This window comes from Elgaria multicarinata, chromosome 1, assembly GCF_023053635.1.
Source record: "Elgaria multicarinata webbii isolate HBS135686 ecotype San Diego chromosome 1, rElgMul1.1.pri, whole genome shotgun sequence".
NCBI lineage: Eukaryota > Metazoa > Chordata > Lepidosauria > Squamata > Anguidae > Elgaria > Elgaria multicarinata.
In genome coordinates, this window is record NC_086171.1 from 210,107,304 (window position 1) to 210,128,105 (window position 20,802).

At 46.3% G+C, this 20,802-nt stretch overlaps 1 protein-coding gene across 3 annotated transcripts in view; it reads right to left on the reverse strand.

Annotated features, from left to right (window-relative positions):
• Positions 1 to 20,802, reverse strand: part of KCNQ2 (potassium voltage-gated channel subfamily Q member 2) — a 153,558-nt gene that overhangs the window by 81,209 nt on the left and 51,547 nt on the right. For all 3 annotated transcript variants that reach the window (XM_063147113.1, XM_063147123.1, XM_063147104.1), the window contains exons 2-7: positions 18,424 to 18,514; positions 15,200 to 15,326; positions 11,134 to 11,309; positions 8,749 to 8,874; positions 3,491 to 3,601; positions 1,212 to 1,307 (exon numbers count right to left, since the gene is read on the reverse strand). In XM_063147113.1, the coding sequence (XP_063003183.1) occupies positions 1,212 to 1,307; positions 3,491 to 3,601; positions 8,749 to 8,874; positions 11,134 to 11,309; positions 15,200 to 15,326; positions 18,424 to 18,514 (727 nt within the window). The remainder of the gene's footprint in view (positions 1 to 1,211; positions 1,308 to 3,490; positions 3,602 to 8,748; positions 8,875 to 11,133; positions 11,310 to 15,199; positions 15,327 to 18,423; positions 18,515 to 20,802) is intronic.

Here is a 20,802-nt window from a genome sequence, read left to right on the forward strand (position 1 = left end):
GGAGGGAGCCAGGCTAGCTTCCCCGGGAAGAGAGTTCCAGAGCACCGGAGCAGCCACCGAGAAGGCCCTCTCCTATGTTCCCACCAAGCGTGCCTGTGAAGAAGGTGGGACTGAAAGAAGGGCTTCTCCAGAAGATCTCAAAGCACGGGCAGGCTCATAAGGGAGAATACGTTCTTTAGGGGATCATGGGAGTGGCAGTCCAACACATCTGGAAGATACCAGTTTAGGGAAGGTTGCCTTAGGTAAGCCTTCATAAGAACATCAGAAGAGCCCTGCTGGATAAGACCAAAGGTCCATCTAGTCCAGCATTCTGTTCACACAGGGGCGAACCAGCTGTCAACCAGGAACCCTCAAGCAGGACACGAGTGCAACAGCACCCTCCCACCCATGTTCCCCAGCAACTGGTGTACGTACGCTTACTGCCTCTGATAGTGGCATATAGCCATCAGGACTAGTAGCCATGAATAGCCTTCTCCTCCAAGAATTTATCCAACCCCTGTTGAAGCCATCCAAATTGATGGCCATCACTACATCTTGCGGTAGTGAATTCCAGAGTTTAACTATGTGCTGTGCGAAGAAGGATTTCCTTTTATCTTGTCCTGAATCTCCCACCAATCAGTTTCATGGGATGACCCCGGGTTCTAGTATTTTGAGAGAAGTTAAAATATTAGGAAATAGATGTGTGTGTCTTGAAAATTAAGGCAACACAATATTTGTAAAGACACTCAACTCCCTTCCCTCTGGGCTATTTTGCATCGGAGTGCTCTCAGCTAATTTAAGGTGACCCTATGAAAAGGAGGACCGGGCTCCTGTATCTTTAACAGTTGCATAGAAAAGAGAATTTCAGCAGGTGTCATTTGTATATATGGAGAACCTGGTGAAATTTCCTCTTCACCACAACAGTGAAAGCTGCAGGAGCCCTGCCCTTTTTTGTATCTGGTCAATCTAGTATAGCTCCTGCAGCTTTCACTGTTGTGATGAGTCCTTTCCTCCTTTTCATAAGGTCACCCTAAGCTAATTGACATTTTGCAAAGGCCCAAACAAAAGCCCTCCACAACAGCTTTACAGAGGAGCCAGGTGGAGGACTCACCTGGCTCAGAAACTCTGCTAAGACATGCCTGTCGGCCTTTGGGGAAGGCATCTCTCAAGGTGGAAGCTGTTCTGATGCTGAGCCACCAGCAGCCAAGCGTCCCTACGTTCTGCTTGCTCACCTGAATCAAGCCCGCTGCAGGATTCCTCCTCTTCTCAAAGTGCTTTTGACGGTGCTGCTCTTGAACCTTCAAAGCAAATCCAGAACCTAGGATACCCTGGAATAAAGAACAATATTATTTCCATTCGATTGTCATCAGACTCTTTATTCTATCCCTTATTCTGGTGGGCAGGAGGGGAGAGAGACAGAAAGACAGAGAGAGAGATTGGCTCAGTTCAGACAACACATTAGTCAACGCAGTGTGAAAATTCCACTCAACGGTTGAGGGCTTTGCTAGACTTACGTGCAAATCCAGTGGTGAGGAGGGGCCAGCCCGTGCTAGAAGTAGCGCGGGCTGTCGCTCCTTTCCACATGTCAGACGTGATGGGGTAAAGAAAAGCCCCATCGCGTCGGACATTTTATCTTCGTCTTAAAGGGGACGGACTACATGTGACTCTGTTTAGGTGTGGAGCAGTATAGAAATGAAATGAAATGAAGTGCTAATTGGCTTTCTGAGTGCCAGGATGTTTGTGTTATCAGCAACAACTGTACTGCGAAAGATGTCTATTAATAAGTACCTTCTGCATTTAATTTCCTTCTGACCTCACCATTTGCACACCCCACCCGCAACCAACACTGCCATAGCCACTGTATATAAACCTGAAACTCTCCGTAATATTCCTTGAATCTGATGAAGCGAGCAAAGTTTATGCCAGAATAAATGTGTTCGTCTTTAAGGTGCCACGAGACTCTTTGACATTTCTGCAAGTGTCTAGAGTAAGTGGAACCTGAAGGTGAGAATCCAGATTCTTAGAGCCACCTGGACTTCCCTTTGCTTAATACGGTGATGTCAGCCCCACCTCCACTGTCCACATGAAGACAGCCCACTTGAACCGGGTTCATGCTCTCAGTTTTTATTGAATTAGAGTGTATGTTTAGGCTTTTAAAATGTATTGGGGGCCCTTCTGAGGGCCCAAAGGCAGCATTTAGCAGCATATGTTTCTATAAATAAGTAATTCTGGTCACCACACCTAAAAAAGGATATTTTAGAGCTGGAAAAAGTGCAGAAAAAAGCAACTACAATGATTAAGGGGCTGGAGCATCTCCCCTATGAGGGAAGGTTGCATCAACTGGGGTTCTTTAGCTTGGAAAAAAGGAGGCTAAGGGGAGACAGGATAGAGGTGTACAAAATTAGGCATGGTGTGGAGAAGGTGGAAAGGGAGACATTTTTCTCCCTCTCTTTCTCAAAAAACTAGAACTCTGGGTCATCCCATGAAGCTGCTTGGTGGGAGATCCAGGACAAATAAGAGGAAGTATTAATTCACACAGCGCATAGTTAAATTATGGAACTCACTACCACAAGATGTAGTGATGGCCACCAATTTGGATGACTTTAAAGGGGGGTTGGATAAATTCCTGGAGGCAAAGGCTATCAATGGCTACCAGCCCTGATGGTTGTATGCTATCTCCAGTATTTGAGGCAGTAAGCCTGTGTGCACCAGCTGCTGGGGAACATGGGCGGGAGGGTGCTGTTGCACTCATGTCTTGCTCATGGCTACCTGGTCGACAGCTGGTTGGCCGCTGCGTGAACAGAGTGCTGGACTAGACGGACCCTCGGCCTGATCCAGGACGGTACTTCTTATGTTCTTAAAGGCAAAAAATCCCAGGTGCACCAAAACGGGGGTGGCATCTGTTAACCCTTGGAACTTTGCAGGATCGGTACAAAACTTAAGACACCCAGCTTCCCCTGGGAGGGAGGCACGTGATGCACCCACAAAACCCTGCACTACTGCGGTACCGGCATTGGGAACAGCTTAAACCACCCAGAAAGCTTCGGCTATTGGGCGGTATAAAAATGTAATAAATAAATAAATAAAATTATCTATGGGGCAGGAGGTTTAAACAGGCTTAAAGAAGAGATACCAGAATGCTCAGGCAAGAGGACCCCAGCAGGACAGGAGGCAGGGGATGACTCAAATTACACACAATAGCTTAATAAGCTACAAACAGCAGCTTCTTAACCTATTCATGCGGCAGGGCATCGTGGACTATTTAAAAAAAATAAGCTACGAGACTTTTATAGCTCTGCCTCATTCACAGAAATTCATGGGGGGTCCTTGTTTTCTTCTGTCTTTTTCCTTAATACAGAGAATCCATTAAGGAGAAGAAAAAAATGGAACAACTACAAGAGTCCTTTCCAATTGCTAGTGCCAGGAGCCCTTTGTCTGCAAGCAGCCCTATTCAGCTTTTTTTTATTTATTTGTTTCAAATAAAAATGTATCTTGCAAAGGGCCTACTTACAGCCGGCAGGGCGAAAAAGGAAACACCGATCAAGGTGAACGTTGCGGCAAGCAGCCGTCCGTTCCAGGTCTGCGGATACTTGTCCCCGTAGCCAATGGTGGTCAGAGTAATCTGAGGAAAAGTAGAAACCATCATATACAACCCATTGGGAATAAAGATGGCTCAGGGCTGGAGCCAAAACAAGATCTTGCACATATTTAAAATTGGGAGATTTTTTTTTATAAAAAAACAACAACCATTGAATATGAAATTTCATCACTAAAATTTTATTCTGAGAGACTACTCTAAAAAGACTAATCTAAAATCTTGTTGTGTTTTACACACACACACACACACACACACACACACACACACACACACCAGGCCCATTCAGAAGACACCTTAAACCATGTCTTTAACCATGCTGGTTAAGCCAGAAAGCCAGGCCGTGTTCAGAAGACACCTTAAACCATGGCTTTAACCATGCTGGTTAAGCCAGAACGCCAGGCCGTGTTCAGAAGACACCTTAAACCATGGCTTTAACCATGCTGGTAAAGCCAGAAAGCCAGGCCGTGTTCAGAAGACACCTTAAACCACGGCTTTAACCACAATGAATAACGGTTTTGTTTTATTCACCATGGTTAAAGTCATAGTTTAAGGTGTCTTCTGAATGGGGCCATCCTGGTACAACCATTAAGTCCACAGCCTAAACGTAGCTAATTGTACCACCAGACATAGTGGGTGAAACTTACTTCAGAACTAAGCTAAACCCACCAAGCCCTGTAGTCAATCTCCAAAGGCTCCTCTAAAAAGTCAGCAGGGGCAAGATTATTTGGGAGCATGGATGGTGAAGAAGGGCGTTGGCTGCAGGGCCCAATTCACCAAAGGGCCCACCACTGCCACATTGTGTAGAACCTCTCAACATAGCTTGGAAGCGGCATGAGAATGCTCAGCTTCCATACCCCTCTTCTTGCAGATTAAGGGGAAGGTCCTCAAGTGCACTGCCCAAGAGCCCCCAAATTTGGGGGGGACGACCTCTAGAGGGAAGAGCCTAGAACTTGGACTGTATCACCAACTACCAGGGTCAGATGACTCCACAGATCAACAGAACTGCTGCTTCTCTGTGTTGGTATCTTTACGCTCAGCCAGCCCCTGAGTCCACCTGCAGCTCCTTCTGCCCCTTCCCTTTGGGGTTGGAAGAGGGAAGAACCTTGAAATCTGGACTGTACCCCAACCATTGGCAGCCAATCTTGGCTGGAAAACAGCATATAAATAAATATATGCATAGACATACACAGGGTTTTATCCAATACTGACTCTCCACCAGCAGAATGCAAACCACTGGTGGAATGGATTTCTGTTCTCCTTGGTAGCCCCAAATGCTCCCCCTAATTTGCTCCAGAGGGTTAGGGGGTCTTTTAGAGCAGATTTCAGGGTGCCCCAGGGGCTGCAGGGGAGAGGAATAATAGAATCATAGAATAGCAGAGTTGGAAGGGACCTACAAGGCCATCGAGTCCAACCCCCTGCTCAATGCAGGAATCCACCCTAAAGCATCCCTGACAGATGGTTGTCCAGCTGCCTCTTGAAGGCCTCTAGTGTGGGAGAGGCCACAACCTCCCTAGGTAACTGATTCCATTGTTGCACTGCTCTAACAGTCAGGAAGTTTTTCCTGATGTCCAGCTGGAATCTGGCTTCCTTTAACTTGAGTCCATTATTCCATGTCCTGCACTCTGAGAGGATCGAGAAGAGATCCTGGCCCTCTTCTATGTGACAACCTTTTAAGTATTTGAAGAGTGCTATCATGTCTCCCCTTAATCTTCTCTTCTCCAGGCTAAACCTGCCCAGTTCTTTCAGTCTCTCTTCATAGAGCTTTGTTTCCAGACCCCTGATCATCCTGGTTGCCCTCCTCTGAACACGCTCCAGTTTGTCTGCATCCTTCTTGAATTGTGGAGCCCAGAACTGGATGCAATACTCTAGATGAGGCCTAACCAGGGCTGAATACAGAGGAACCAGTGATTTGGAAGCTATACTTCTATTAATGCAGCCCAAAATAGCATTTGCCTTTTTGGAACCAAGGGGAAACCCCATTGCACGACAGGAAGTCCACTCTTGTGACATCAGTTTTAATCTGTGAATCAGATTTAAGTCTGACAAACATCCAGGGCAAGTTACACCTGAGAGACCCACAGGGACACAACCCGGACTGCTAACTCTCGCTTTGAGAGGGAGGCTTCCGGTTTCAAAATTCCCCGTCCCTCCAGTTTAGAAATCTCATGCTCTGAACTCCACGTCATTCCTTGCTACTTCCATCTTCGCTTGCGTTTCCTGAACAATGTCAATGGAATTTAAGGCCGACCCAGGTTGCCGTACCAATGCAAAGCACTTTGCTAAACAGCTCGGGATTCCTTTGCAAGGCAATGAGCATTTTGCAACACAGCTCAGTTCCTTTTTATGCTTGCAGAGGACTCAGGCTTTGTGGCAAAGTGGTCTGCTTGTCCAGGCAACCAGGGTTTTAAAGATGAAGGTGCAGTGATTTCTGAGGTGTTGGGAGCAGTCCAAACACCTAACCCTAGAGAAATGCAAAAATATCACATTTCCCTAACATCGAAATACAATATGTTGGAACTGGGAAAATGCCAGCATTTTCTTTCGCACCCCACACTTCAATTACATGAATGAATGCTGCATGGGATGTAGTTACATCAGTAAAACTGGCATCTCCTGAATGAGGCTTATTACATTCCTGTTGATGAGCTATAAGAATCCCTTCGCACAACTTCTATAACATTTGTTACATTTTAATAACATTTTTTAACTTCCTTAGGGTGCAATCCTGTGCATGTTTAGACAACAAAACGTCCTACAGCTCCCAGAATTCCCCCAGCCAGCATGGAGGACGTGTATCTTTTCTGAAAGTTTTGAACGACAGCCGAGACAACAATGCTCCCGTCATTGCAAGAAAACCGTTCTTTGTAAAAACGTCGATTAAGCTCTGCAGACCTTTTCCCTGCACTGTATTAAAGTCCACTTTCAAAGCTTTGAAAACAGGCTGGTCTCCCCCATCCTCTAACTTGGCCAACTCATCCCATTTTCCTTCGAAATTTGGGAGTGTTTGGGCAGGGCCGGTGCTAGGCTTTTTTGCGCCCTAGGCAAGGTGAGCTGCTTTCACACACACACACACACACACACACACACACACACACACACACCGTATCCCCCCCACCCCAGGTAGGCAGAGACAGGTTACCTGTCCCTCGCCTGAAGTCCTCCTGGCTGAAGTCCTCCTGAAGTCCTTCCGTCCGTTCACCGCCCACCCACCCCAGCGTCCTGGCTTGTCTTTGGCTGGGAGCCCCCAGCCGAAACCAAGCCGGGTAGCTGGGGGAGGGCAGTCAGACGGTGACTTCCGGGGGCGCTTACCTTGGCGCTCTAGGCGGCCGCCTAACTGGCCTCTATGGAAGCGCCGGCCCTGCATTTGGGGGCTGATTTGTCCCACCGTCTGTGGTATCCTGACACCTTGCCACAATGGCCAAAACTACTTCCCCGAAAGACCAGAAAAACAGAAGGAAACCAATAAAACAGCAACTAAATTGGCCAGGGAACCTCCTTAACTGTTGCTTTACTCCTCTCCTAATCCAATAATCCACACACAGAAAGACGAGGGCTAAACGAAAGCGTAATCTCTCCTTGGTTGGGAACTAAGGTTTGCCAGTACCCATGCCCTTCTATTACCAAGATTTCATTAATATTACAACGCACACTCACGGTGCATTAAGCAATGCATTAAGAGGTAGTAGTATTAATAATTAAGCCACAAATGCATGTTGGAGCCAGCTGTCAAGGAACAAATGTCAAAGGTCCCGTCTCGCATTTCCGTGGCTCTCCTTCTGTAAATGGAAGCTCCGGCAGGAGATAAAATTGGAACGGGCCACTTTCTGACAACATTCGATTCTCCAATTTGAGCAATTCCCTGCCCTCCACACCGCTAAAATCCCAATAAAGCTTCATGGTTTGGAGTCTCAATCCAAGGGTCTCCAACCCTACATTGTCCTCTATCCACAGTCATCTTTAATTACAAATCAAGGGTACAGCATTTGCCAAATAAATGCACAGAAAAAGTATTTAAAAAAAACAACATCCAGCAAGTCTCGCATGTCGCCCTCTTGAATTGCATCGTGCATGTGAATCATCACCTTTGCATCAATCCATACAGGGAGCACACAGGAGACAATCAGTTGGATGATGTGAGTGCCCTGACTGTGATTTAGGGCTGAACTAGACTCAATGTTAGCCCTTGCAGGGCTGAGGGTTTTAAAAAAGAAAAGAAAATTGATACAGCACATATAGGATCTCTGCAATTGCGCCGAGCAGCTGCAAGGGAACTCAATTCAGACTGGAACCATGGCAAAGGATTAAAGTGCCCCCTGATCTCTCCACCATCCTGATCCAGTTCAATTCTTTATTAAATGCCTACTATTTATTTATTTATTTATTTATTTATTTATTTATTTAAAAACAGCTATGAAAAGGTGATGTCATCGTCCAGGGCTCCAACCCTTCATCCTCAGAGGCTGAGGCTGCTGAGTTAAGGAATTGGGCCTCATGAAGTTCTCCCTGCTTTAGGACCAAATTCTCCAAGAAGGCCCAGGGAGCAGCACTTCTGTATTCGGAGGAAGTCATTCTCGGATTCTGAGGAATCTAACCATGCAGATACCACCCAACCGCAGCCACTTCCGTGTCATTGCAACCCAGGTCTGATGAAACAGATCAGGCCCCTTTAAGGGAGACAGACTCAGTCAATAGGGAGGTGGGGCTAACCAGCCTAAATGAAGCCAAAACCATACTTAAGGCTCTGTCACAATCTGCAGCTTGTTGGCGCAACTCACAGGCCAACCTCTCTGGCTTCCAGCCCCAGTATCACTCAGAGCTCTCCAAGGTGATGCTCTGTATCCTGTCTCGCTGGGAAACCTGACACTTGCTTAGTCAAAATCAATTGAAACTGAGTTTCCCAAAGTCTCATAATGCCCAACAATACCAGGGCATGTTGGCTTAAACGGAACAAGCTGAAGATTTAGATCGCATCACATCTACATCAGACCTCAGAAGAGCAATCCAGGACGGCAAAGGAAAGAAGAACAAGATTAGTCTTCAGGGATCTGTACGCAAGGTAAAAAATTAGACCTACCCGCCTATCAGAACTGCATAAGAAGCTAGTTTTTACTAGCACTCCAAGGAGCTGCTGTATTGTGATAGCAAGAAATTGATCTACCGTGAATACTTACCAAGCCCCACCACAGTGCATCAGCATAGGTGTCAAAGTGCTCATTTTCTCCCTTCTCAGCCAAGTACACAAGGAAGGAGGCTAAAATGAGGCAAAGGAAGCCAATATACCAGGCAGTGATCAGCTCCTGCAACACAGTTAAAACGGAAAGCATGGGATGTTTTGGGTTCGCCCACCCCAACGCAAGGGCTTTCTTGTAAAGCAGAGACAGAACGGCAGGACGAATTAAAGCGCAGAGCTGTTAACAGACGCGGCAATGACCAAAGATCGCAGGAAGTTCAATTGAGGAGGAATTGGTATGGGTGTACATGGCACAGAAGTGCAGTAAATAATTGTGCTCGGCGCCAGTTTCAGGTTGTACCTTGGGCAAGACACCCTTAGTGAGTCTACCTTTTCAATGTCATTGTCACCAGATGCTGCTGCTGTTCTTTCTCTTTTCTTGCTATCACCTCATAGCTTACCAGGAAGACAGCCAGACGGCAGGCAGGGACTGTTCCTCTTTCTCATTTCCTTTATCGGGGCCATAGGCCTCAGCTAGATCTACCTGGTCTAGCACGAGGGAAGGGTGAAGATCTCACAATATTTTCATCACGAGATCTCCCCCTCTGTTTACACGTGACAACCTCAGAGGGAGAGGATGTCGCGCCCGCCATTTTGTTTTATTTTTTAAAGAGGAAGGAGCGCACGAACGCTCGTGCACAGTCTTTTTTTATTTATTTTTTGTCTTCCCGCTACCCCCACCCCCCATCTGACGCCCGCCCACACGTGACGCCCACCCACACTCAGGATCAGCCCGAGACCGCGGAAAAAGCGGGCCTAAAATATAGGGCGAGATCCAGGAGCAAGGGAGGAATCATCCCTCCCTGATCCCAGGATCCCCTGTACGTCATGTGAATGCACTGGGACAATCCTGGGGATCACCCTGGGATAAAGCCGCATCTAGCTATGGCCAGAGTAAGAGGCAAGTAAACAAGCATGTTGTCATTGTGAAAAGGAGGAACAGATCCAGGGGCCTCTCATAAGTGGGGCCCTGCTGGGCTGTGGGCCCACAAGGACCTGGCCAACTATGCTGACCCTTTATGCTTCCAATAATTCCATTTCCTCCTGACCCTCTGCTATTGCACATGTCCTGATCTCTCTCTCTCTCTCTCCCTCTCTCTCTCTCTCTCTCTCTCCCTCCTCTTTTTTTTTTTTGAAAGGATCCTACCATTCTTCAGAGGGCCCCAGAACATGGAACATGAAGGATGTCCCACTTTATTCTCACAACAACCCTGCAGGGGACATTTAGACTGAGAAATAGCAAGCTGCTATTGGAGGGTCTGAATTCAGCCACCACCACCACCACCACCATTGGAGGCTGATGGCTCCAATTCCAGTGAGGCAGTGAATCCACTCTGAGCTTCAGCCAGAACCAGTCAGAACTCTCAAGGAGCTAACCAAAGGGCTGATAAGGTTTAAGACTTTGGATACCTCTTTTGGGGTTCTGAGGAGTTGCAGGACACACTTAGAATCATAGAATCATAGAATAGCAGAATTGGATAACTCTTATACCCCAGGATAAGGCATGGTGTAGACATGCCCCTTGTATTGGAAATTGTTCCAGTAACTTGAACTCTTGTAAGTCCAGAAACCTGTGCCTTTGAATCTCCATCTTAGACTACATCGCTAGACTTCAGAATCCTGCTCCCAGCTTCTGTTTGGATCGTGTCTTGGAACTCACTGCTGGATTTAAAACCCAGTCTGTGATCCTAATTGAACTTACTGATTTATCAGGACTAGAACCTCTGCGAGGTTTCCATGCTGCATAGAATCATAGAATCATAGAATAGCAGAGTTGGAAGGGGCCTACAAGGCCATCGAGTCTAACCCCCTGCTCAATGCAGGTATCCACCCTAAAGCATCCCTGACAGATGGTTGTCCAGCTGCCTCTTGAAGGCCTCAAGTGTGGGAGAGCCCACGACCTCCCTAGGTAACTGATTCCATTGTGGTACTGCTCTAACAGTCAGAAAGTTTTTCCTGATGTCCAGCCGGAATCTGGCTTCCTTTAACTTGAGCCCATTATTCCGTATCCTGCACTCTGGGAGGATCGAGAAGACATCCTGGCCCTCCTCTGTGTGACCACCTTTCAAGTATTTGAAGAGCGCTATCATGTCTCCCCTCCATCTTCTCTTCTTCAGGCTAAACACGCCCAGTTCTCTTCATAAAATCTGCAACTTTTCTCCTCTAAGTCCCTTTGCGATTCACCCTTCCCAACACACGGTCCCTCCAAGAAGTTCTATGAAAATGGTTCAAGGGGGCTCCTAGTCCCTTGAATCTCTTGAAGACCAATCCTCAGGGCAAGCTTCCAGGCTACGAAGGCCTGCTTGGCCAGGCCTCTGAGGCTCACCTTGCTATGGGCATAAACCACCGACCCCAGAAGCTTCCAAGTGCCTCCTCTGCGGTCCATCCGGATCATGCGCAGGATCTGCAGGAACCGCAAACTTCTGAGCGCAGAGGTGGCAAAGACGTTGCCCTGAGATCCAGCAGCCAACACGGCAATGGAGGCGATTAACACCATGATGTCTGTAGAAATGGAAGAGAAGCAGAGCGCTCATTTAATCCGACTTCTCTGCTGTTTCTAATGCGACTCGAGCTTTTACAATGAAAAACATGCTTATATTTGCATCCCTGGCTTTGGAACATCCCTTTGGAGAGAAAAGACACAAGAAACTCCCAACTTCATCCAAATAAAAAAAACAATTCCAATGGCACCAAGTAAGTAGACCAGCCTTCCCCAATCTGGTGCCCTCCAGATGTTTTGGACAAAAACACCCATCATCCTCAGCCAGTATGGTCATTGACCAAGCTGTCTGGAGATGATGGGTTTTTCTGTTCAATGTATCTAGCGGGCACTAGACGATCCCCAGACCGCGGGAAAAGTCGGGATTAAAGCTGTTCCGGTTATCCCGGGGAAATGCAGGGATCTTCCCTCCCTGCCCCCGGGATCCCCTGTGCTTCATGTGGACGTACAGGGATGAACCCAGGGCGATCCCCAGGATAAGGCATGGTGTAGACATGCCCCTTGTATTGGAAATTGTTCCAGTAACTTGAACTCTTGTAAGTCTAGAAACCTGTGCCTTTGAATCTCCGTCTTAGACTACATCGCTAGACTTCAGAATCCTGCTCCCAGCTTCTGTTTGGATCGTGTCTTGGAACTCACTGCTGGATTTAAAACCCAGTCTGTGATTCTAATTGAACTTACTGATTTATCAGGACTAGAACCTCTGCGAGGTTTCCATGCTGCATAGAATCATAGAACCATAGAATAGTAGAGTTGGAAGGGGCCTACAAGAACATCGAGTCCAACCCCCTGCTCAATGCAGGAATTCACCCTAAAGCATCCCTGACAGATGGTTGTCCAGCTGCCTCTTGAAGGCCTCTAGTGTGGGAGAGCCCACAACCTCCCTAGGTAACGGATTCTATTGTCGTACTGCTCTAACAGTCAGGAAGTTTTTCCTGATGTCCAGCTGGAATCTGGCTTCCTTTAACTTGAGCCCGTTATTCTGTGTCCTGCACTCTGGGAGGATCGAGAAGAGATCCTGGCCCTCCTCTGTGTGACAACCTTTTAAGTATTTGAAGAGTGCTATCATGTCTCCCCTCAATCTTCTCTTCTCCAGGCTAAACATGCCCAGTTTTTTCAGTCTCTCTTCATAGGGCTTTGTTTGCAGTCTCAAAAGGACTGCTTGTGTTTCCATCTCACTTCAATAAAGTGTGTTGGTTATTTATTTAATCCTGTGTTAAGTTGTTGGTGTTACAAGAGAACCAGGCCTGAGAATAAGGACCTACCTCCAGAGGGGAATGAGAGGCTTTCGGCCTCCACTTACTCTGACTTATAGAGACGCCACCTTCCTTCTCCTGGCTCTCAGGGGTCTGGTCTGACTAAGCCACTGAGACGCTGGTCAGCTGATCCACCGTGTTGGAAGTGGGCTTGGACACCAAATGGCACTTTGCTACCACCTGCCTGCAGCCAACGAGTGTGGAGGGAGGCCACAGGATTAACTCTGGCTTAACCCTAAGTCTGGCTTCAGCACAGATGAGGTGTCGAACCAAGCACTGCATCTTTCTTTCTCCAGATTTGATGTGGCTTAGTAGGAGGGCGATGCAGCAAGGAGAAAACGGACCGTGGCACAACTCAGAGCCTGGGCAGGGGCAGAGGGGTCGCGGTGGGCCAACAAAGCCAAAGAGCAACACTTCTGCCAGAAGGCTAAGTTAGGGACCAAATCTGTGGTGGACAGGGTCTTTAGCCCTGCCAGCTGACCAAAGATGAATTATCCCCCAACTCATGTCGGGGAGTGCCTTCTACAAACTCCGATTGGTGACCCAGCTACGCCCCTATCTAAACAGGGATAACCTGGCTTCAGTCGTCCATGCTCTGGTGACCTCCAAGTTAGATTACTGCAATGCACTCTACGTAGGGCTGCCTTTGAAGATGGTTCGGAAGCTGCAGCTCGTGCAAAATGCAGCGGCCAGATTGATTTCGGGAACCAGAAGGTTCGACCATATAACCCCTGCTCTGGTCCGCTTGCACTGGCTGCCTGTATGTTTCCGAGCCCAATTCAAGGTGCTGGTTTTGACCTATAAAGCCTTACACGGCTTGGGACCACAATACCTGACGGAACGCCTCTCCCGACGTGAATATACCCGGTCACTACGTTCAACATCTAAGGTCCTCCTCCGGGTGCCTACTCCGAGAGAGGCTCGGAGTGTGGCAACGAGGGACAGGGCCTTTTCGGTGGTGGCCCCCAGACTATGGAATGATCTCCTGAACGAGGCTCGCCTGGCGCCAACGCTGCTATCTTTCCGGTGCCAGGTTAAGACTTTCCTTTTTGCCCAGGCATATGGCGGCACATCTTAATCACCCACATGTTTAGTTTTTTTAACGGTTTTTAATGCTTTACATTCTGTGTTTTAGAATTTTAAATTTTGTATACTTGTTTTTATCTTAATTTTAGAATTTCTATAAACCGCCCAGAGAGCCCTGGCTATGGGGGCGGTATATAAGTGCAATAAATAAATAAATAAATGTCAGCATTCCCTTCCGAGGGCTAAAATCAGACAATGAGGTGGGCGAGCCTACTCTGCAAGCGCCTCCTCCCATTTCCATTTTTTCTGCATTTGGAATCACACTTTTGCCAACAAACTACCATCATAAGACAAGCCATGCTAAAGTTTCACCCCGAGTCGTACCCCGAAGCGTGAGAATCTGAATGGGAAAACTCAGACTGCCGACGAAGAGAATGGTCCAACGCCAAATACAAAATCGGGATCCCGTCGCCTTTGAGCAAAGTAGACAGTTTGCATCTTGTCCCTCTGTGAAGACCATTGCAAGAGAAGTCCGACGGCTTTTAAAAGCGGAAGCAGCTTCTTAGACTGTTCCCAGTTCGCTTTGTTGTTTATTCGTTCAGTCGCTTCCGACTCTTCGTGACTTCATGGACCAGCCCACGCCAGAGCTTTCTGTCGGCCGTCGCCACCCCCAGCTCCCCCAAGGTCAAGTCCGTCACCTCCAGAATATCATCCATCCATCTTGCTCTTGGTCGGCCCCTCTTCCTTTTGCCTTCCACTTTCCCTAGCATCAGCCTCTTCTCCAGGGTGTCCTGTCTTCTCATTATGTGGCCATATGTAGTTCGCTACAGGAAGCCAAATCAGACCCCGGAAGACTAGTTAAAGCCATAACACGGGTCATGTGTGCATTGCACCATCTGCAGCCTCCACCGTATCTTCTAGGGCAGCTCTGGGTACTAACACATTCATCCATGCAGCGCACATTGGAGAAGGCAACCCTTGAGGGTCCGAAGGCAATTAAAGTAATTATGAGGCTTCCTTGCTCTTCTCTGCCCTCCACACAGTTGTTCTAAAAATATTCTCTTCCCTCCGCCAAATGAAGCAGATTGCTAATAGTTTTAAGACTGCAAGTGAGCATCGCAGATTGAGAAGTCTAAAAGCAGTCATCTTCAACCTTTTCAGACTTTGAACTCACCTGTAGCCCAAACATACCTATACGTTTGGTGGTAGTACTACCCTGGATGAGGCACCTAGTAGTGGTGCCCAACCCACCAAATGAAGACCAATAATCGAAATAATTCATCCCTGACCAGTGTTTCATTTCCAAAATGGGAATGGCTAGGGTTCAAACCAACCTGGATGCTGTATACTTAAGACCTCGTGGCTCTTCTTAATCCCAGGTGAGTAAGACCAGGCTGTTCCTCAGTACTGACGGAAAGGCACTCTTCACATGCTCAGGAGTCTAGCATCTCATCACTTCTAAAGCCCCAGACTTGGCTTACCCTTATGCGCTATTGATCAGCATGCTAGCACACTTTCCTAATGCTTTCTTAATGCTTAGATGCGCTCCTGAAGTGCGCAAGACCCTCTGCAACCAGCAGTGGACAACACAGCAACAAGGCCGCACTTACCGATGACACAAAAGGGTTTGCGGGCAAATTTTAACCTTCCTCTCCAACCTCGATATCGGCAGCAGCAACCGGCAGCCCAGATCCTTACAAAGTACTCCACTCCGAAGACCACAATCGTGACTATTTCCTGCAGAGGAGACAGTGCAATAAATCCAACATGGCCACGCGAGGAGGAAAATCGTGCAGAATGAGGTTCCAGAACTTGACTCCCGGAGAGGAACAGGGACGTCTGGACTGGTCACAACACGGGCGCTTGCAAAACAGTCCTCATTCTTTAAAAATCCAATGTCGAGAATATGCAGTCAACCCTTTTTCGCAAACAAAATTCTATGACTCCACACTCCGATTCTGTTCAGATGACATGCTAAGCCACGGCAATGTGGATTATTTCTATTGCTTGTCATGCATACACCTTTGGAGTGTCATTAGAGCGGGGTGGGGAACCTCATGGCCAGCAACCAAATCTGGCCCTCCTGTTGTCCCAATCATGCCCCACCCCCTTTGTCCCAACGACCAATCATCTGGCACTTCCCCAGGTTTTGTTAAGTTTCCCCCCATTCTAACAGGTTGAAATGCCTTCCCTAATGCTTAGTTACTGGCAGTAAGAGCTTGAAGCTTCAATGTGCTGGTATTTAGGGTATTTTTAGCCCTGCCTCCTTGGCCTTTAGGCCCTGTCCACCAATAGCTTCAGCTATTGGGTGGTATAAAAATGTAATAAATAAATAAATAAATAAATAAATAAATAAAGCCCGCCCCCAAAAAAAAATCTTTTCCAAAATGGAATTTGGCTAAAGTGACCCTATGGAAAGGAGGAGAGGACTGGTGGTGAAATTCCCTTTTCATCACAACAGTGAAAGCTACAGGAGCCATATTAGAGTGACAAGATACAAAAGAGGTCAGGACTCCGGCAGCTTTAACTGTTGTGATGAAGAGGGAATTTCACCAGGTGCTGCATGCCTACAAATGACACCTGCTGAAATTCCCTTTTCCATACAAATGTTAACGATACAGGAGCCCTGTCCTCCTTTCCATAGCATCACCCTAAAATTGGCCCTTGAGCTAGAAGGTGTTCCCCACCCCTCCTTTAGAGTAAGTGATCAGGCAACCCCCATCCTTCCTGGATCCCCCAAAATTCAGGAGCTCAGTACCATACACTGTCAGTCTTTAGTGGCGAATACTTTTTTAGCTATGTATATTTATGTTTACATTGTTCTGATTTTAACTGTATGCCACCCTGTGATCCTAGTGACCTAGGGTGGGATACAAATGTTTTAATAAATTAATAAATATCTGCTCTCTGCTGAGCATCGTAAGTGCTCTAATGAAGGTTTTGCTAGTTCATGAAGTTATGGGATGGAAAGATCGGGAGGCACAAAGCATCCTGGGAGATGTGCAAAGTGTCTGTGTCAGCAGGAATTCTTCCAGCTATCATTCAGCATGTCACCAGAAGCCAGGCAGCCAGTGGGAAAGAAAGCCAAGCTGTTCAAAGATGAAAAACTAGACAGCTTTGCATCTGATCAAATGAGATGCAAAATCATGGAAGGAAGAGAACTTCATCTTGCTTTGGTTGGGCTGCATTGTGGCAAGAACTGAGACAATTCATGGTCAAGGTTATTTTTACCCAACATCAAAACTACAAATGGTACAGCTGCCCTTGACTCTCTGCACAATGTGGAGCCATAGAATCATAGAATAGCAGAGTTGGAAGGGGCCTATAAGGCCATCAAGTCCAAGCCCCGGCTCAATGCAGGAATCCACCCTAAAGCATCCCTGACAGATGGTCTCTTTGGTACTGTAAGAAGCTGCCAGTTACTGTACTGAAAGTTCAGGTAGTTATGAGTGTGGATAAGAGTGCAATCCTATGGCTATTTAGACAGAAAAAGCCCTGCAACGTTCTAGGGCTTTTTTCTGTCGAAATTTGCAAACGATTGTGCCCAGAGACAGCCATTTTTGAAATTTCTAGATACCTCAAACAATTCATGAGATTGCTTCAAAACATCAGAAAAAGGATGTCACAATTGTGCAGTTCAGCTTACATAGTTTACTACACGTGGCAGCGGTTTTTCTTCCTTTAGTTTTCATAACTTCCATGATTAGGACCAAACCAAAGTTTTCCTGCATATGTTTCTGGTGCAAGAAAGGGGCTTTCAGGAGTCCCAAAATGCCCCCACCCCTCCCAAAGCTTAACTTTTTGCGCTGGTTTGCTACTCTTTACTATCTTTTGAGGTTTCTTCAAAAAAAACCATAAACCCTGACTGATAGGGTTTATGTTACTAGGGCCTTTTTATTTTCTCAGTAATTTAACACCTAATTTAACTTAAATTTAAATTTTGCTGTTTTAATTCTGTATTTTAATCCTATAGCAATTTCTGCTGTGTGGTTTTATCCTGGTTGTGCTTTTTATATTGTATTTTGTATTTCGGTTTTTAGATTGTTGGTTGTTTTATTATGTTCCTCATGGTTTTAATTTTTGTGAACCGCCCAGAGAGCTTTGGCTATTGGGCGATATAAAAATGTAATAAATAAATAAAAATAAATAAATAAATAAAACAGGAGCTTCTGTACATGACAATGTTAATCGGCTGTTAATCCGCTGCATCTACTTTTGGTTTTGTCGCAGAATTTAGATCTGAGCACTACACAAGGAGTGGTTCCTTTCCTGCTTTTTGGCAACATAACCTCTAGGTGGCACTGTGGTATAGCAGAATTAGGTAAATACCACAACAGGAAATTGAGCTTTCTTTCACTTTCACAATTAAATGCTGAATTTTCCCTGCTCTACAAAAACTCGCCAAAAATGCTGGTTAGACACAGAAGCAAAACTGGAGGGTCACAATATCATCTAAAGAAGCCGTAGACAACTGTGAATAGGGAATGACAAGCGCACAATAAATGCCTTGTATAGGAAAGCTCTAGGAAGACAAAGAACTATTTGGTGCTAGAGTCAATCACACGTCTGCCCCTGCCTGAATACCAAATATAGGGGGCATGGTTTTTCTCAACAGTATTCTCTCCCTTCAGGGAAAAAACAAAACAAAATCAAAAAATAGTCACCAAAAAAGGCCATCCTTGAAAGATTCCCAAAAAGAGAGCTCAATTCTTGAGAGAGGAGAATATTAGTAAGATGCACATGAGTGTATACACACACACACACACACACACACACACACACACACACACACTCCAGTCCTGTCCTAACATCTATACTTAAGCATCTCACTTACCAGAATGTAAAGGGCACCTTCAGAACTCTCCTCATACTCATCAATGGTTGAAAAGACAGAAAGCACCAAGCAGGAGAAAACTAGTAGAAAACTGGATAGCATGAAAAGAAGACAGAAAAAGCAACAGTATTAATTAATACGGCAGCTGGTGGTGGATTTGTTTCCCCAACTTTTGGTTTTAGAAACGAAAACAGGGCTAAGGTGTGGAGTAGCTGCAGACCAAGAGACTAGGGCCACAGCTAGACCGAAGGTTTATCCCTGGATCATCCAGGGTTCGCCCCTGCCTGAGCACTGGATCCCCTGTGTGTCACCTAGATGAACAGGTTTGACCCCTGGATGATCCAGGGATAAACCTTAGGTCTAGCTATGGCCTAGGTCCTTCGATTCAGTATTCATTCATTCATTCATTCATTTAGGCCATAGCTAGACCAAAAGTTTATCCTGGGATCATCCAGGGTTCACCCCTGCCTGAGAACTGGATCCCCTGTGTGTCACCTAGATGAACAGGTTTGACCCCTGGATGATCCAGGGATAAACCTTAGGTCTAGCTATGGCCTAGGTCCTTCGATTCAGTATTCATTCATTCATTCATTCATTTAGGCCATAGCTAGACCAAAAGTTTATCCTGGGATCATCCAGGGTTCACCCCTGCCTGAGAACTGGATCCCCTGTGTGTCACCTAGATGAACAGGTTTGACCCCTGGATGATCCAGGGATAAACCTTAGGTCTAGCTAAGGCCTAGGTCCTTCGATTCAGTATTCATTCATTCATTCATTCATTTAGGCCATAGCTAGACCAAAAGTTTATCCTGGGATCATCCAGGGTTCGCCCCTGCCTGAGCACTGGATCCCCTGTGTGTCACCTAGATGAACAGGTTTGACCCCTGGATGATCCAGGGATAAACCTTAGGTCTAGCTATGGCCTAGGTTGCTTGTTTCAGCCTATATTTATAAGCCTCCCCAAGCAACAGCAGAGATATCAATGTTTTATTTAACTAAATTCCTATTAACCATGAAGCTTTTAAATAGGGTGGCCGTATGAAAAGGAGGACAGGGCTCCTGTATCTTTAACAGCTGCATAGGAAAGGGAAGTTCAGCAGGTGTCATTTGTATATATGGAAATCTGGTGAAATTCCCTCTTCATCACAACAGTTAAAGTACAGGAGCTATACTAAAGTGACCAGATTTAAAAGAGGGCAGCTTTAATTGTTGTGATGAAGAGGAAAGTTCACCAGGTTCCCCATATATATAAATGACACCTGCTGAAATTTCCTTTTCAATACAACTGTTAAAGATACAGGAGCCCGGTCCTCCTTTTCATAGGGTCACCCTATTTTAAAGGCAAAGGAACCCTTTCGGGTGGAGGGGAGGTGGTGTCATGTTTCCCAAAACCTCCCACCTTACTCGGAAACAATAAAGAGGTCTGCCACGTAATCCACAAAGCTTTATTCAGGCAATAAACATTTCTTCCCACCTGAAGAGAGTCCAACCTCTAAGAACTTTCCTCTAGGCAAAACCATACAAACTAAGCAAGACAATTGTCCTTTCAAGAACAGGAAACCTTTTCCCAGAACGCTTTGACTTCACGGAGCCTGGTTCTGTAGACACCTTTGGCAAGAAGCTAGCCGGGCCCACCTTCTCTCACCTTCCTTCCTTCCTTCCTTCCTTCATTTATTTATTTATTACATTTATGTACTGCCCCACAGCCAAAGCTCTCTGGGTGGTTTACAACAGTTAAAAATAGTAAACATTAAAAAGTATACAAGATTTAAAAAACCATCAGAAACATAAAAACAACAGTATAAAAACAACAGTATCCATTTAAAAACAACAATTCTGGGGTCCATTAAAAATAAACTTAACGTTGTTAAATGCTGTTCAAATGCTGTTCAAATGTTAAAATGCCTGGGAGAAGAGAAAAGTCTTGAACTGGCGCCGAAAAGATAACAATGTTGGCGCCAGGCGAGACTCATCGGGGAGATCATTCCATAATTGGGGGGCCACCACTGAAAAAGCCCTCTCCCTTGTTGCCATCCTCCGAGCTTCCCTCGGAGTAGGCACTCGGAGGAGGACCTTAGATGTTGAGTGCAGTGTACGGGTAGGTTCATGTCGGGAGAGGTGTTCCATCAGGTATTGTGGTCCCAAGCCATGTAGGGCTTTATAGGTTAAAAACCAGCACATTGAATTGGAATCCGCCCATTTGAGTCTGCGGGGAACTCTAGGATCAGCTAGCCTGTCAGTGCCTTCCCCCTCGGAAGAATACTGATTTCCCACAGACTGTGCTTTGTTTACACTTTCAGAGGTAAGGTCTGGCGAAGGGTCATTCCCAGCTGATGAAGAGCCCGTGAGAGTCACCTCCTCCACTCCCCATATAGGCTG